Consider the following 17,035-nt stretch of genomic DNA (forward strand, 5'->3'; position numbering starts at 1 on the left):
GTATTATGTACATGGTCAGCACCTGTGGAGAAATCGGAACCCGTGTACACTGCCGGTGGCAATGTAAAATGGTGTAGCCACTGTGGAAAAGAGTAGTGAAGTTCCTCCAAAAATTAAAAATAAAATGACCATATGATCCAGCAATCCCACTTCGGGGTATTTATCCAAAAGAATTGAAAACAGGATCCTGAAGATGTGTCTGCAACCCCCATGTGCACTGCAGCATTATTTACAACAGCCAAGAGATGGAAACAACCTAAATGTCCATTGATGGACGAATGGATAAAGAAGATGAGGTTTATGATGGAATATTTCCAGCCTTAAAAAGGAAGGAAATCCTGTCATATGCTACAACATGGATGAGCCATGACGACTTATGGTAAGTGAAATAGGTCAAACACTGCAAGATTCTACTTAAGCAAGGTTATTCTAAAGTAGTCAAACGCATGGAAGCAGAAAATAGAATGGTGGTTGCCAAGGGGCAGGAGGAAGGGGAAATGAAGAGCTGCTATTCAGTGGTACAGGGTTTTTCTCATGCAACGTGAAGCAGTCCTAGAGATCTGCTGCACACCAATGTGGATATAACTGACAACACTGTACTGCCCACTTACACATTTGTTAAGAGGGTAGATTTCAAGTTATGTGCTTTTTACCACACACACATGCACACACACACACACACACACACGAGTGCTTTACTTTGGAGTGTGAATACCTCATAGCAGTTTATTTAGAGAAGAGCGCTGGGGGTTTTGTCCTAAAGTAGACACTAACCTTCCTGAATTCTGCACTTGGGCCTGGGGCACCCAACTGACACGGCTGAGCCGGTGACAGACCTTTAATGCATTCCTGTTTTCAGGGCCCCTCACATCCCTTCATCTGCTGTGCCTGCCTGAAATCCCTGGGGAAGGTGTCCCAAAGGGCAGTTCAGCTCCCACTTCTGTTTTCTGTCCTTCAAAACCTGAGTGAAATGTTTTTCTATTATTCCTTTTTGCACTTCTGTATTGCTATTACCAAGGAGTCTTGGAAACAAGAAGACCCAAACATATGTGTATACTCAGCTCACCGTCTTGAATCTGAAACCCTCTCTGCTTCTTAATATTTACCAGATGATAACCTCCATCTTGAGGTTAGGAGTCACAAAAATCTTCTTCATTGCTTTAACTTTGGAGTGAGCACTATGTCTTCCACATAATAAGCACCTAGCAAGTATTTATTGAATAAATGAGCCTTCATCTATCTAACTCCTTAATTTAGTGCCGTATTTCCTAGTTGAAATGACTATTTTCACTTGGCCTTGCAGTTATCTGCCAACCCAGAGATAAGATCTACTCTTAGAGACCTTTGATAGAGGTCTACAAACACTTACATTAAGCCTGATAATTTATACTTCATTCCTATTGCTATCTTTCTACATTTCCGTTTCCTTTGGTTAAGCAGCTAGCATTGGTATCTCTTATTTATTGTGCAAAGAAGTGAGCATTCATTCAACGATAAGTTATTAAGCCTCTAAAATATCAGGAACTAAGAGATATGAAGATAAATAAGAACACTACTCCCGCCTTCAGAGTTCCCAATTTAGTTTGGACAGAAGCATTCAGGGAAACATCTGCAGTACAATGCAATAATCTCCTAACCCCCACTTCAGGAGGCCAAAGCAGATGGCCATGTAATGATCACTACCACTTACGCCAGGTAAAAAGACTAGTAATGGCAGTGACAGAAGGAAGCTGTTGAATCTAGGGAAAGCAAAATGGAGGCTTGTGATGTCAAATGGACTCAAGCTTCACGATCTATGCAAAGTTTACTGTAAGATCTAACTCTGTGCTTGGTTTTCCATTCATGGTTGTTGAGATTATTCAATTGCTGATAACAGTAATGGATTAGTGAGATAATATGAATTGCCTCTAGCTTTATATTTCTTTAAACTTTCCTCAGTTTTCTTAAAGCAGTCTTCTTCAATGATTCTTAATGTATGATTATATTAGAATTCCATTTCTGAGGAAAAAAATTCTAAGATGATAAGAGCTGAAGGAGGTACACAGGCAGTGCTATGACAACACGGCGGCAGAGACTTCTAACTGCTATGGGAGGCCTCTATGGCTTAACGCAGGAGATAATGAGGGGACAACAGGCACGGAACACGAGGTAAGTGAGAGCCCATCAAATCTGAGAAATTGGAAGTGGCTCCATAGACTCCACAGGGAGAACGCTGGGAAACAAAGTTAGACGCGTAGAATAGGGTCAGATCATGAACAAGCCTGACAATTCAGCAAAACGATCACATTTCAGCGGCTCTCAAAGGCAGACCCTGGAAAGTTGGTGGCTGGGCAATATTTAAGAAGACAACTAGGAGGGGAGAAAGAGAGAGTTCTTCTGGCAGCACTTCAAAATATTCAAGGCTTTATTACAAGTGGCCCAGGCAAAGCAATTGGGCCAACCCTTCCTTACCTTGATAACTAGTCCTTAATTCCAGCCTCCCTTTTGTCTTCATATTAAGTTTTTTAACCGCTATCACCTGTATAAAAGCACGCGGTGGTGAGTAGGAAGAAGAATGGAGTACACATACACATAAAGAATTTTACCCAGAACAGATGGCCTTAGAAAAACCCTGGTCAATCAAATACAAATAACTGGAAATTTCTTCTTTGTTCAACCAGCGTTGATTTCTTATTAGTCCAAATGCTTATCTAGTTGTGAAGCATCTATCAAAGTGGAGAATATATTTTTTTAGTAATAAGACCTTCCCCACACATTATTGTTTGAATTTTTGTGCAATTTCCTTTTCTTTCTCCTCATAAATAGCAGTCTTGCAGAAGAACTAAATAGATATTTTTCCAAAAAGAACATCAAAATGGCCAATAGGCACATGAAAAGAAGTTCAACATCACTAATCATCAGGGAAATGCAAATCAAAACCATAATGAGATATCACCTCACACCTGTTAGAATGGCTATCTTCAAGAAGACAAGAGATAACAAGTGCTGGCGAGGATGTGGTGAAAAGGGAATCCTTATACACTGTTGGTGGGAATGTAAATTGCTCCAGCCACCATGGAAAACTATACGGAAAACTATACGGAAGTTCCTCAAAAAACTAAAAATAGATCTGCCATAAGATCCAGCTATTCTACTTCTGGGTATACACCCAAAGGAAATCAAAACAAGATTTCAAAGAGATATACACACTCCTATGTTTACTGCAGTGTTATTCACAACAGCCAAGATTATGGAAGCAACCTAAGTGTCCATCGATGGACGAATGGATAAAAAAGATGTGGTATATGGGGCCAGCCCAGTGGTGCAGTGGTTAAGTTCACATGTTCCTCTCCAGATGCCCAGGGTTCACCGGTTCGGATCCCGGGTGCAGACATGGCACCGCCTGGCAAGCCATGCTGTGGCAGGCGTCCCACATATAAAGTAGAGGAAGATTGGCATGGATGTTAGCTCAGGGCCAGTCTTCCTCGGCAAAAAGAGGAGACTAGGCAGCAGTTAGCTCAGGGCTAATCTTCCTCAAAAGAAAAAGAAAAAAGATTTGGTATACACATACAATGGAATATTATTCAGCCATGAGAAAGAAGGAAATCCTGCCATATGTGACAACATGGATTCACTTTGCGCACATTACGCTAACTTAGGTAAGTTAGACAGAGAAAGACAATACTGTATGATATCACTTTTATGTACAATCAAAAAAGGTCAAACTCATAAAAAACAGAGAGTAAAAAATGGTGGTTAACAGGGAATGGGGGTGAGGGATAAGACTGATGTTTAAGGGCACAAACTTGCAATGAGTAGTGAATGAGCCACAGAGATCTAAAGCACAGTATAACACAGACAATACTGGACCCTAATTATGTAATGGGATAAGACTGATGTTTAAGGGTACGGACTTGCAATGAGTAGTGAATGCGCCACAGAGACCTAAAGCACAGTATAACACAGACAATACTGGACCGTAATTATGTAATGGGATAAGTACTGCTACAACAGCAATCATATTACAATATACAAATGTGTCAAAGTAACACATTGTACACTTTAAATTTACACAATGTTATATGTCAAATTTATTCACTAAAAAAAATAAGACAAGAAATCACAGTCTTATCACTACTGTTGCTAGCTACCATCTAAGTGCCAGGCACTGCACTTTACATACGTTATTCCTAATCTGTTAGGCAGTCTTAGAGGGCAGGGATTAATATATCCATTTTATAGATACCAAGGCTCTGATAACTTACATAATTTGCTCAGGAAGTAAATGCCATTGCATTTGCTCCAAAGCCTGTGCTTGGTCTTCTATGTCACACTGATAAATTAGTTCAAACATATGTGTGCAGTTCACTCTTACACATATCACAGAACTCCTACACTAGTAGGGAACAGCTGTCTCATTGGGGAAGAAAAGACCCAAAGGAAGCATAAAAAGGTTAAACCACATCAATCAGCTATCCTGCACACAAGTAAGGCTAATTCTTAAAAACTTATTTACTAAGCACTATACCAGGTCTCTTTACTCAATTTTCTCATTTAATTTTCACAAACACACTGTACGACAGGGATTATTTCCATGTCACTGATTAGGAAAGGCTCAGAGAAACCGAATAATTTGCTTAAGACCATCCAGCTACTAAGTGGCAGAACAAGCCTTGAAACTATAGGCAAACTCAAACACTTTCTCCACACTAAACTAGTTTTACAAGCACAGAGATGCAAGCCCAGGCACCTGACTTCTTTGATAAGTTACAGATTCAGGGGTCTTTGTGAACTCTTCTCCTTCCTTCAGTTTCCCTTGTTGCTGCCCATCCTAGTTCACACTTCTTATCCCAGAAATGGTTTTATTAATTTAAAAATTTCTAGTTTATATATTTACACGAGATGTTATCCCATGTACTTAATTACTACGCTGCATAATAGAAATTATATAAATCATAGGAAAACATCAAATAAACTTTACTATAAGTTTCAGCTCCTTACGACCATAAATAGTTCACAAATAGCACAGTAAATGAGTCAAAACTCGACTGCTTCACATTCTTTCTTATATTACTAGCAGCCCATAATACTTCAATGTATACAGCCCTTTGGAGTTTGAACTTTCACTTAACGCATGACAGCCTTGTAAAGCAGGTAACCCATTTCACAGATAAGAAACTGAGGCTCAAAGAGGTTAAGTGAGTTTTCCGAGGTAACTTAGAAGGAAGTTGGTATCCTGATTCCAAGTTACGACTGTGTTAACTACAACAGAGCTGTGTCTTTGAATCTACAGCTGCTAAAACACCTAAGGTATAGCTGCCTTGGTATCACAAGTGACCCAAATCAATACCAAAACGGTAAGTGGATTTGCCAGAAACTTAAGATCTTCCTTCTTTTTTTTCTTTTCTAAGGACTGGCACCCGAGCTAACAACTGTTGCCAATCTTTTTTTTTTCTCCCCAAATCCCCCCACTACATAGTTGTATATTGTAGTTGTGGGTCCTTCTAGTTGTGGCATGTGGGACGCCGCCTCAGCATGACCTGATGAGCAGTGCCATGTCCATGCCCAGGATCCGGACTGGCGAAACCCGGGGCCGCTGAAGCAAAGGGTGTGAACTTAACCATTCGGCCACGGGACCATCCACAAGATCTTCCTTCTTTATGATGGAGAGTCATTTCAATTTTATAAACCCTTTTCCTCTTGTGTTACCATAACAATGAAAATGCTGTTTACTTGTTTTCAACTTTTGGAATCAAACCATAGACAAAGCACATAATACTTAACTACATTCACAAAACAGAATATGAATGTTAGCAACCTCAGTAATACAAAACAAAGGGTATATCTAAAGGGTTGGGAGGTGGAGGGAAAGAGAAAATTTCAAAGAAGAGGCAAGATTGCTTATATGCTTCTTTTACAAAATAAGAGGTCTGTCATACTTGCTGAAATAGGAAATGGAGCTTTAAACATATTTTTTGAAGCTACAGTAATGGTCAAAGAAAGATCTGGGAATAACGGTATCTCTTTTAAAAAGTAGGGGAAGAGGGAGGTAGGAAGTAGTGCAAGATAAACTGTCATTTATCACAACAGGAAGTGAAAACGTCTCTATGGAGGAAACCATTAGGCCTAGAGAGATAGTTAAAGGTGGATGCATCTAGAGAGTGAGCTATGGTTTTCACTACAAATCTTTCTGGATTAATAGACCTTTTAACTATTTGCCTATATTATTTGTATAAAATTATTCTTTTCAGAAAAAAGGGATGGATGGATATTAAAAAGCTAATAAAATAATGTATGTTTCTTTTTAAAAAATACTATCACTATTAGAAATGGAGAGCTGTCATTTGAACTTTTAATCAACTCTGTACACAGTCCTCTAACATTTCAAACTGGGGCCAGCTTCCTACAACCAGCAATGACTCCTCTGTTGTATACGTCTCTGAATGCTTTCCTATTAACCAATTTTCAACAGCTCCATAAACACTCATTGTCTTTCATGACCGATGTTACTGCAGATGACAGCTATTTCCTGACTCAAGCCTCTCCCTGTCAGCACAATCTCACGCTGGAAATAATTTAAATGTGTGGCAATAAGCTGTATAACACCATCTAATTCCCACCACATCTAACCTGCCCTACTGCAACTCACAGACAAAATAATTATCTTCTCTCTTCTTCCTAAAACTTTTTCAGAAATATACACAAGGTATAGGAATTATGGTAAAACAGTATTGGAAAGAAAAGCTCTTGAGATGAAAATATAAGTCAAAGTTAGGAGAAAAATAGGGTATAAAATAAAAAGTATAGAGAAAATCCCAGCCCTTAGAAGAAAAGTGAATTTTTAAGGAACAGAAGTAAAAAGAGGATTAACACAGGGGACAAAGGAAAACTACCTTATATAAATATATTTATGTTATCAAGGATGAATTTAGAAATTTCATCCTTTTTAGATGAAATTTAGAATTTAGAAATCAAGAATCATGTATTTATTAAAACAAAGTCAGCCAAATACATAGGAGTAATTTCTGGAGGCAGAAAATTTTTGGAAGGATACTTTTTCCTAACAAATTTATTAATGTTAAAAAGGTACACACTCCAGGAACTCCTAAATACTATTTTAAAATGAAATAAATCTTGGGAGAGGGAGAACATAAAAAGAGAACAGAATCGATATCTCAAAAGACTGGAATAAACTGGCTGCCTCCTTGGCTCTTTCTTTCAGATTGCTGGTGAGGAAACTCCTGCGGACATGAGAGCATCATTTTGCATCTACCACACCTGTGAGCCTCTGCTGCATCGCCACCCCCCAGCAATCGCTGCCCTCTACAATTTCCATGTGAACTTGAACATGGAACACGACAGGCTACTCTGGGGCACACTGGCAGGAAAACCAGGGGGGATGCCAGATGTATGTTACCACAGAGGTGTTCAGAGGACGACACAAGATTCAAAAGCTGTGGAGCACCACACACACAAAAGGGAGTCATGCTGGAAATGGTACCGGGCAGTGAAAGGGGCACATCTCACAATTTGTTTAGGGTCCCTTTATTTCTAAAACATTGTGTAATTTTTTGTGTACCACAAATAAGAAAAATAAGAGACTCTAAATTAGAAAAAATAAAACACATCAATATGACATTTGGAATAAAAAAAGATCCTGGGAAATCATATTAGGTATTATATTTTAGACATGACAGACAAAAGTTTGCTGTCTTGAAAGAGTAAGAAAAAAGTATGAGAGAAATTTTATATATCTTTTTCTTCTTCTGTCCAAAATCTAGTTATTATGTTTGCCATTTTTGCTGCGATAATTTAATTAAAAAGCATGCAACATTTTAAAAATGTTCTGGTACAATGCTATAAAAATACACACATAAATAATGTTTTCACATATAAGCTAAAATTATATATTATGGAAGTCTACTGTTTTCTAAGCCCAGGCTTCTCTTTTAAATACTGGTGTCTGCCATAAACAATTTATTTATTTATTTATTTTGAGGAGGATCAGCCCTGCGATAACTACTGCCAATCCTCCTCTTTTTGCTGAGGAAGACTGGCCCTGAGCAAACACCCATGCCCATCTTCCTCTACTTTATACGTGGGATGCCTACCACAGCATGGCTTTCAGCCAAGCGGTGCCATGTCCGCACCCGGGATTCAAACCAGTGAACCCCGGGCCGCCGAGAAGCAGAATGTGTGCACTTAACCGCTGCGCCACCAGGCCGGGCCCCAACATCTTATTTTTAAAAGATACTTCCTTTCCATACACTAGTAAACTATCAGATCACTGACAGGTCATAGTCAATAAAACACAGTTCATAGTATCAGAAACTAGAAACTAAATTGGTAGCAACAATGACTAAATCTGGACTTATAACTAATAAAAACCAAAATCACAGTGCCCAGGAAAAGGCATTTAAAAAAAGGTACTCTATTTGGGTATTTCTGAAATACTTACTTGTCATAATGTCAAAATAACATTATTTCATAAATGATATTAATTACATGTAATATTTCTGCCATACAAATGACCTAGAAAGATCTCATAACCTAAGGAACTAGCAAAGGAACAAACTAAGCCCAAAGTTAGCACAAGGAAGGGAATAACAAAGATCAGAGTGCAAACAAATGAAACAGAGATAAGAAAAACAATAAAAAAGATGAACAAAACTAAGAGCTGTTTTTTTTAAAAGATAAACAAAAACAAACCTTTAGCTAGACTAAGAAAAAAAGAGATGACAAATAAAATTATAAATGAAAGAGAAGAAATTACAACTAACACCACAGAAATACAAAGGATAAGAGACTATGATAAACAATTATACACCAACAAATAACCTAGAAATAACCAGATAAATTCCTAGAGACAATACACCTTACCAAGACCGAATCATGAAGAAACAGAAAATGTGAATAGACCAATAATGAGTAGGGAGATTGAATCAGTAATCAAAAATCTCCAAAAAAATAAAAGCCCAAGACCAGACAGCTTCACTGATGAATTCTATCAAACATTTAAGAAGAATTAATACCAATTCTTCTCAAACTTCCAAAAATTGATCAGGAAGGAACACTTTCCAAATTCATTTTACAAGGCCAGCATTACCCTGAGATGGAAGCCAGACACAGACACTACAAGAAAAAAAATTACAAGCCAATATCCCTGATGAACATAGATGCAAAAACCCTTAACAAAATACCACCAAACTGAATTCCAGAGCACATTAAAAGAATCATACACTATGATCAAATGGGATTTAGCCCTGGGATAAAAGGGTGGTTCCAAATACACAAATCAATAAATGTGATATGGCACATTAACAGAATGATGGATAAAAATCATATGATCATTCCAATAAATGCAGAAAAAGCATTTGACAAAACTCAAATACTTTCATGATAAAAACTCTCAACAAATTAGGCATAGAAGGAATGTACTTCAACATAATAAAGGTCATATATGACAAGCCCACAGCTAACATCATACTCAATGGTGGAAGGTTAAAAGCTTTCCTCTAATGTCAGGAACAAGACAAGGGAGCCCACTCTCACCACTCCTATTCAACACAGTAGTACTAGCCACAGCAGTTTGCCAAACAAGAAAGGAAGAATAAAATTATCTCTCTGTGCAGATGATATGATTTTATATGTAGAAAACCCTAAAGATTCCACCAAAAAGCTGTCAGTACTAATCAACGAATTCAGTAAAGTTGCAGGATACAAAATCAACATACAAAAATCAGTTGCACTTCTATATACTAATAAGAAACTATTCAAAAGAGAAATCAAGAAAGCAATCCCATTTACAATAGCCCTAAAAACATAAAATACTTAGGAATAAATTTAACCAAGGAGATAAAAGACCTGTATGCTGAAAATTGTAAGATATTGATGAAAGAAACTAAAGAAGGCACAAATAAATGGAAAGATATCCCGTGTTCCTGGATTGGAAGAATTAATATTGTTAAAATGTCCACCCTCCCCCAAGTGATCTACAGATTCAACACCATCCCTATCACAATTCTAATGGCATTTTTCACAGAAACAGAAAAAATTATCCTAAAATTCATATGAGACCATAAAAGACCTTGACTAGCCAGGGCAATCTTAAGAATAAAAGAGCAAAGCTGAACGCATTATACTTCCTGTTCTCAAACTATATTACAAAGCTATAGTAACCAAAACAGTATGGTTCTGGCATAAAAACAGGCACATAGACCAATGGAACAGAATATAGAGCCCAGAAATAAACCCAATACAGATATGGTCAACTAATCTTTGATAAGGACCAAGAACACATAATGGCGAAAAAATAGTCTTTTCAATAAATGATGCTGGGAAAACTGGATAATCACACACAGATGATTGAAACTGTACCCCTATCTTATTCCACTCACAAAAATTAAGTGGAAATGGATTAAAGACTTAAATGTAAGACCTGGAGCCATAAAACTCCCAGAAGAAAAGCTCCTTGACATCAGTCTTGTTAATGACTACTTGGATTTGATACCAAAAGCAAAGGCAAAAATGAACAAGTGGAACTACACCAAACTAAAAACCTTCTACACAGCAAAGGACCAATCAACAAAATGAAAAGGCAACCTACTGAATGGGAGAAAATATTTGCAAATCACATATCTGATAAGGGGTTAATATCCAAAGTATTAAAAAACTCATACAATCAATAGCATAAAAAAATCCAATTAAAAAATGGACAGAGAATCTGAATAGACATTTTTCTAAAGAAGAAACACAAATGGCCAACAGCTACATGAAAAGATGCTCACTATCACTAATCATCAGGGAAAGCAAACCAAAACCACAAATAGATATCATCTCACATCTGTTAGAATGGCTATCATCAAAAAGTCAAAAGATAACAAGTGTTGGTGAGGATGTGAAGAAAAGGGAACCCTTGTGCACTGTTGGTGGGAATGTAAATTGGTACAACCACTATGGAAGTTCCTCAAACTTCCATATGTTCCTCCACTATGGAAGTTCCTCCAAACTTCAAACAGTATGGAGGTTCCTCAAAAAATTAAATAGAGAACTACCATATGATCCAGCAATTCCACTCCCTGGTACATATTTGAAAGAAATGAAGTCAGTGTCTCCAGGAATATCTGCACTACCACGTTTGTTGCCACATTATTCACAATAGCCGAGACATGGAAATAACCTGTCAGCAGATGAAGACATAAAGAAAATGTGTTACATACACACACACACACACACACACACACACACAATGAAATATTACTCAGCCATAAAAAAATCTGGAAATTGTGCTATTTACAACAATATAGATGAAGCTAGAGGGCATTAAGCTAAGTGAAAGAGCCAGACAGAGAAAGACAAATAGTGTATGGAATCACTTACACATCATAACAAAACAAAACAAAAAGTCGATTTCAGAGCAACAGACAGTAGAATGGTGGCTGACAGGAGCTGGAGGGTGACAGAAATGGGGAGATGTAGATAAAAGGGTACACACTCTCAGCTCTAAGATGAATAAGTTCTGAGGATCTAATGCACCACATGGTGACTACAGTTAATAATAAAGTACTGTATCCTTGGAATTTGCTAAGAGTAGATCCTAAGCATTCTCACCACACACACACAGACACACACAGACACACAGAGACACACACAGAGTTAACTATGTGAGGTGAGAGATGTGCTAATTATCTTGATTGTGCTAATTATTTCACAATGTATACATATGTCAAATCACATTGTATAATTTAAATATACACAATTATATCTGTCAATTATTCCTCAATAAAGCTGAAAGAATAAATAAAAGGGAATCCAGAAAAAAGAAAGTCTCTCTAGTTTTTTCAACTGTCAACTTGAGGAGACACAACAGAGGAAGACATTTACTGGATTAAGGAAGTTCAAAAGGAAGCACCGAGTCTATCTCGTAACATTCGTTGCTTCAACCACTATGTTTCCTAGAAAGTAGACTTAGAAAAGACCTACTGACAACAAACATACACTTTAACATGCAAGCAAGGCCAAGAAGAAAAAACTTTTTCCTTTCTAAAAGAAAGAATGTTCCTGTTTTTGGCCATGAGCAACAGGGCTCCCTGAGCATTCTCACGGTCTTCAGGAAGCTGGAGGAAACTCTCCATTATGGACAACTCATCAAAACCTAAGACTAACCAGCATTTCAGTATCCACAGTATGCTACAAAGATAGCCCTAAACACTTCAAATTTCCAGAACATCTTCCTTCAAATTTCAAAAATGGATTGAATTATGTCCAGCATACCTTTAGTGTTAGGTGTATTTTATTATTTCATGATGCTTTGAAAACCAGTAACTTATATTAGACATATATGATAACTCTTTAGATGTTTCATTAACCATTTAATTTCCTAACTGCATAAAATAAAACAGAGTATGCTGTATCAGGAAAGCTGAAAAAATGCCCACTGACTACATCGGGGGCACCAGGCTTGGCTCAAACACTTTAATGCTGGTATCTCTCTGCAGAATATAAGTAAATAAGTAAATAACAGAGTTGCGATAACATATCTACTTATACATCCTTATGTTGCCTTCTGGCTCTTTGTTTTCTAATTAGAGTAGTTAACCCAGAAAAAAAAATGTGGTTAAAGAAATATTCCCAAAAGGCATACTATAAGACTTTACCAAAAAAACACCTTTGTAGGAAAAAGAAAAAAAGGGGGCTGGCCCCGTGGCCAGGTGGTTGGGTTTATGTGCTCTGCTTCGGTGGCCCAGGGTTTCACTGGTTCACATCCTGGGCGCAGACCTAGCACCGCTCATCAGGCCATGCTGAGGTGGTGTTCCACATAGCACAAACAGAGGCACTCACAGCTAGAATATACAACTATGTACTGGGGGGCTTTGTGGAGAAGAGGGCAGGGGAAAAAAACACCTTTGTAATCATACATCAAATTATGTGTCCACATTCACTGTGTATTTTTAAAAATTACATCTTACATGATATAACTGATACCACTGCTACTTTTGCTTGTTTTCATGGAAATTTCACATATATTCTTTCATTTGCTCATTGTAAGAAACCTAAGAGGGAGACAAGGAACCTACAACCAAACTGGTTTTACTGAGGCCTCATATATACTCTCATAAGAAGTATAATAATGATGATCTTTGATATCTTCTATTTCTAATTAAAAAGATAAAAATAATTATGAAAAGTAATTTATTGGCCATTACAATGTTGCTTCAGATTTTCAAGTTGAAAGTATTCCTTGGCTTACCTGCTGCATGTAACAAACGAGCTTCTACTCTGTGGGGAACTCTCGGTGGAATCTTCATAGATGCACGAATCTGGTAAAAACTAAAGCAAAACAAAGACGTCATTCCAAAACATATTTTTAAAATATGCAAGACTCCAATTTCTATACAAATCTGTATGTATTAAAATAATAAAGTGGGTCTGCTTCTATCAGTCTCTCATAATATTTACTACCAGTAGAAACTGACATGTCAGATCCGCAGATCAAGTACCAGCACGACATAAAGCCCAGAGGGAAAACAGCAGGGATGGATGACTGAGAGAGAGAGAAGAAACACATACAGTACTTCTTACTTAAACGAGAGAAGGTCATAGCAACCCGAGAAGTCGGTAGGGCACCTAAGTGTTTCACTGCTTAACTTGGTTTTATCCATTTTTTTTCTTTTAAAAAATAATAAAGATAAATTATTCTTAAGCATAATTTTGAGAAAATAGAGAATTATAAGTGGTTTTTAAAAATTGGTTTCATACTATAAATGACAAAATATGAAGAATGTATATGGTTTAAAGAATTCAGCATTTTTTCAAGGTCAGAGCTATCTGTTTATGTACTTTCACTTGCTTATTCTACAAGATTTAAAAATACTACATATATAAATAATATTTAAAAATCTACCAGTCATTAATAATAACAGTTTAAATAGGGAAAAAAATGAGCTAAAAACATTATCTTTGTGTTTTAGCATCATTACACTGCACATCTGTGTATGTACTGGAGGACACATATCTACACATACACACAATCACTATAAGCTAAATTGAGATGTTTAAATCAAGGATGAGTTTAGATGTGCCCTGGGAAGTTGAATAATGTTTATATTTCTTTAATAATCTCCTAGATAGTAGTTTAAATTATTAAATTTGTAAATAATACAAAGCTTAAAATACATAAATACGTCTATCATTATTATTTCTAGGCAGGTGTGTCCCTTGAAGAAAAGATATGGCCAAGTCACAACAAGTCACAAAGCCAGAATGAAAGAAGAGTAAATGAAAGGGTAGTCAATTAAATTTAGAAACTTTAAAGTCACGATTTGGCCTTAAAGGGACATGGTAAAACTCCACAGAGAGAGACGATTAGTTGAGATTAAGAGGAGGGCAACTTGAAAACATGAGATGACTAGGAACAAAAATCAAAGTAGAATCAGCAAGAGCCTTGGACCAAGAGGTGAGCAGTTTCCTAGGAACTCTTCAACTCCATGTGCTGAGAATTTTAACTAAAGATTAAGTGAAATAGAAGAAAAGGTAGGCAGTAAGGTCCTTGACATATGTCTTGGTGATCATTTTATGAATCTGATACCAAAAGCAAAAACAAACAAGTGGGACTACATCGAACTAAGCAATTTCTGCACAGCAAACAAAGCCATCAACAAAATGAAAAGGCAACTTACTGAACAGAAGAAAATATTTGCAAATCATATATCTGATAAGGGGTTAACATCCAAAATATATAAAGAACTCATACAACTGAAAAGCTAAAAAACCAAATAATCCAATCAAAAATGGGCAGAAGATCTGAATAGACATTTTTCTAAAGAAGACATATAGATGGCTAAGAGCTACATGAAAAGATGCTCAGTGTCACTAATTATTAGAGAAATGCAAATCAAAACCACAATGAGGTATCACTTCACACCTGTTAGAATGGCTATTAACAAAGAGATGAAAAATAACAAGTGTTGGTGAGGATATGGGAAAAGGAAGCCCTTGTGCACTATTGCTAGGAATGCAAATTTGTGTAACCACTAGGGAAAACAGTATGGAGGTTCCTCAAAAAATTAAAAATATAACTATCACATGATCCAGCAATTCCACTTCTCAGTATTTATCAGAAGAAAATGAAAACACTAATTCAAAAAGATATATGCACCTCATGTTCACTGCAGCATTACTGGCAGTAGCCAAGATACGGAAACACCCTAAGTGTACACCAAAGGATGAGCGCATAAAGAAGCTGTGGTATACACATACAATGGAATATTATTCAGCCACAAAAAGAATGAAATATTGCCATTTATAACAACATGGATGGACCTTGAGGGCATTATGCTGAATGAAATAAGTCAGACAGAGTAAGACAAATACCATGTAATCTCACTTATATGTGGAATCTAAAAAAAGAAAAAAGAAAAAACTAAGGTCACAGATACAGAGAATAGACTGGTAGTTGCCAGAAGCTAGGGGTGGGGTGGGAGAAATCGGTGACCTATTTTTCGGTTAGTTTTAGTTTAAATAAACTGAATAAAAACAAACAAATGAAAACAAGTAAAGATCCCGCCTTTGTAATGAATCAGAAAGAATGAAGACTGTTCTTACATTACTTGAACACAGAGTCAAATTGTTATGTCTTTATTAGATTTATCACAAATATTCACTCACAATTACTAAACTAAGCAGATATAATACAGAGAGCAAAGAATTAACAATACTTAAAAAGCATAAACCACAATAGATAAAATCAGAGTATAAGGGTAGCATAAAACTATCAAAAGATTAGGAATGGAACCATGACCTAATGTTAAAAAAAAAAAAAAAAGACCTACGTATATAAAGACAGTGAACAAGTGGACAATGACAATGAATTCTCATGGCATGAGGAATGTGTCTGCTTTCTTATGTTATGCACAATTACAAACAACCCCTAGATCTCAAAAGTTTATTTCATGCTCGTGAAACTGGTGCCTGGCTGTCCAGTTGCCCGTCTCCTCCATGACATGTCTGTTCCAGGGCCCTGACACACACAGCACAGCCATCTCCGAAGTACGTTCTCAGGGCAGAGGGAGCAACGCTATGGCGGACACACGCACTGGCCCTAGAAGCTTCCCCTCGAAAGCTGCCTACAACAATCCTCTCATATTTCATGAGAGAGAGCAAACCACTTAGCCAAGCCTAACTTCAACACAGTGGGAAGTCCGATCCTCTCAGAGGGAGGAACCTCAAGTAGTACTGGCAATAATATAATCATAATAATAATACTTATTAAGGATTTCCTACACACCAGGCACAAGGCTAGGTGCTAGGGAAAAAAAGATAAGCGAAACGTTGATATTTTTAAATAGACAGGTAAATTATATAAAAGCTTCAGAATAAACAATTGACAGATGCTTCATTTCAAACTTCTGAAGCACAGGAACCATGTACCTTGAAGGTATAAATATTTAAAAATGAACAACTTTAAAATGTGCATATGTTAATTTAATAATTAATAATTTAGTCAAATAGATAAAATTTAAAAAACAAAGGATAAAACCTTTCCTCTTTTTTTTGGTGAGGAGGATTGGCCCTGAGCTAACATCCCTTACCAATCTTCCTCTTTTTGCTTGAAAGAGACTGTCCCTGAGCTAACATCTGTGGAAATCTTCCTCTATTTTGTATGTGGGATGCCATCACGGCACGGCTTGATGAGCTGTGTGTAGGTCCATGCCCAGGACCGGAACTCGTGAACCCCAGGCCACCGAAGCAGTGTGCGCGAACTTAACCACTGCGCCACTGGGCTGGTCCCAAAACATTTTCTTTTTAAGGCTGTGGTGGGCTAGGTTATTCAGAAACAACTTCTTGCTAAAAAAACCCACTAAGATTGCCAAATAAAATATAAAAACCTATCATTATAAAATAATTGAGGTGGTGACAAGAGAGCAGAAATTATCAAACACAATCGCAGTGAGGTCGGAAAGCAGTGGAGCTGCTTCTGACCCGAGGGCACGTGCTGGTCCACTCTGGCAAACTGAGTGCCATGTTCCATGTTTCTCTTTCCACGGGGGTTTCTGCT

General features: G+C 37.2%; 1 protein-coding gene across 8 annotated transcripts in view; it reads right to left on the reverse strand.

Moving 5' to 3' along the window:
* FAM135A (family with sequence similarity 135 member A) overlaps positions 1-17,035 on the reverse strand; it is a 111,343-nt gene that overhangs the window by 69,893 nt on the left and 24,415 nt on the right. For 7 of the 8 annotated variants that reach the window (XR_006885254.1, XM_046639333.1, XM_046639330.1 and 4 more), the window contains one exon: positions 13,229-13,308. Coding sequence is in view for 7 of the 8 variants with exons in the window: in XM_046639333.1 (XP_046495289.1) it covers positions 13,229-13,308 (80 nt within the window). In the remaining variant the exon portion in view is untranslated. Of the gene's footprint in view, positions 1-2,451; positions 2,519-13,228; positions 13,309-17,035 lie in introns of all 8 variants that reach the window. The other variant, XM_046639329.1, reaches the window with a different exon arrangement.

This window comes from Equus quagga, chromosome 15 (assembly GCF_021613505.1).
Source record: "Equus quagga isolate Etosha38 chromosome 15, UCLA_HA_Equagga_1.0, whole genome shotgun sequence".
Lineage (NCBI taxonomy): Eukaryota > Metazoa > Chordata > Mammalia > Perissodactyla > Equidae > Equus > Equus quagga.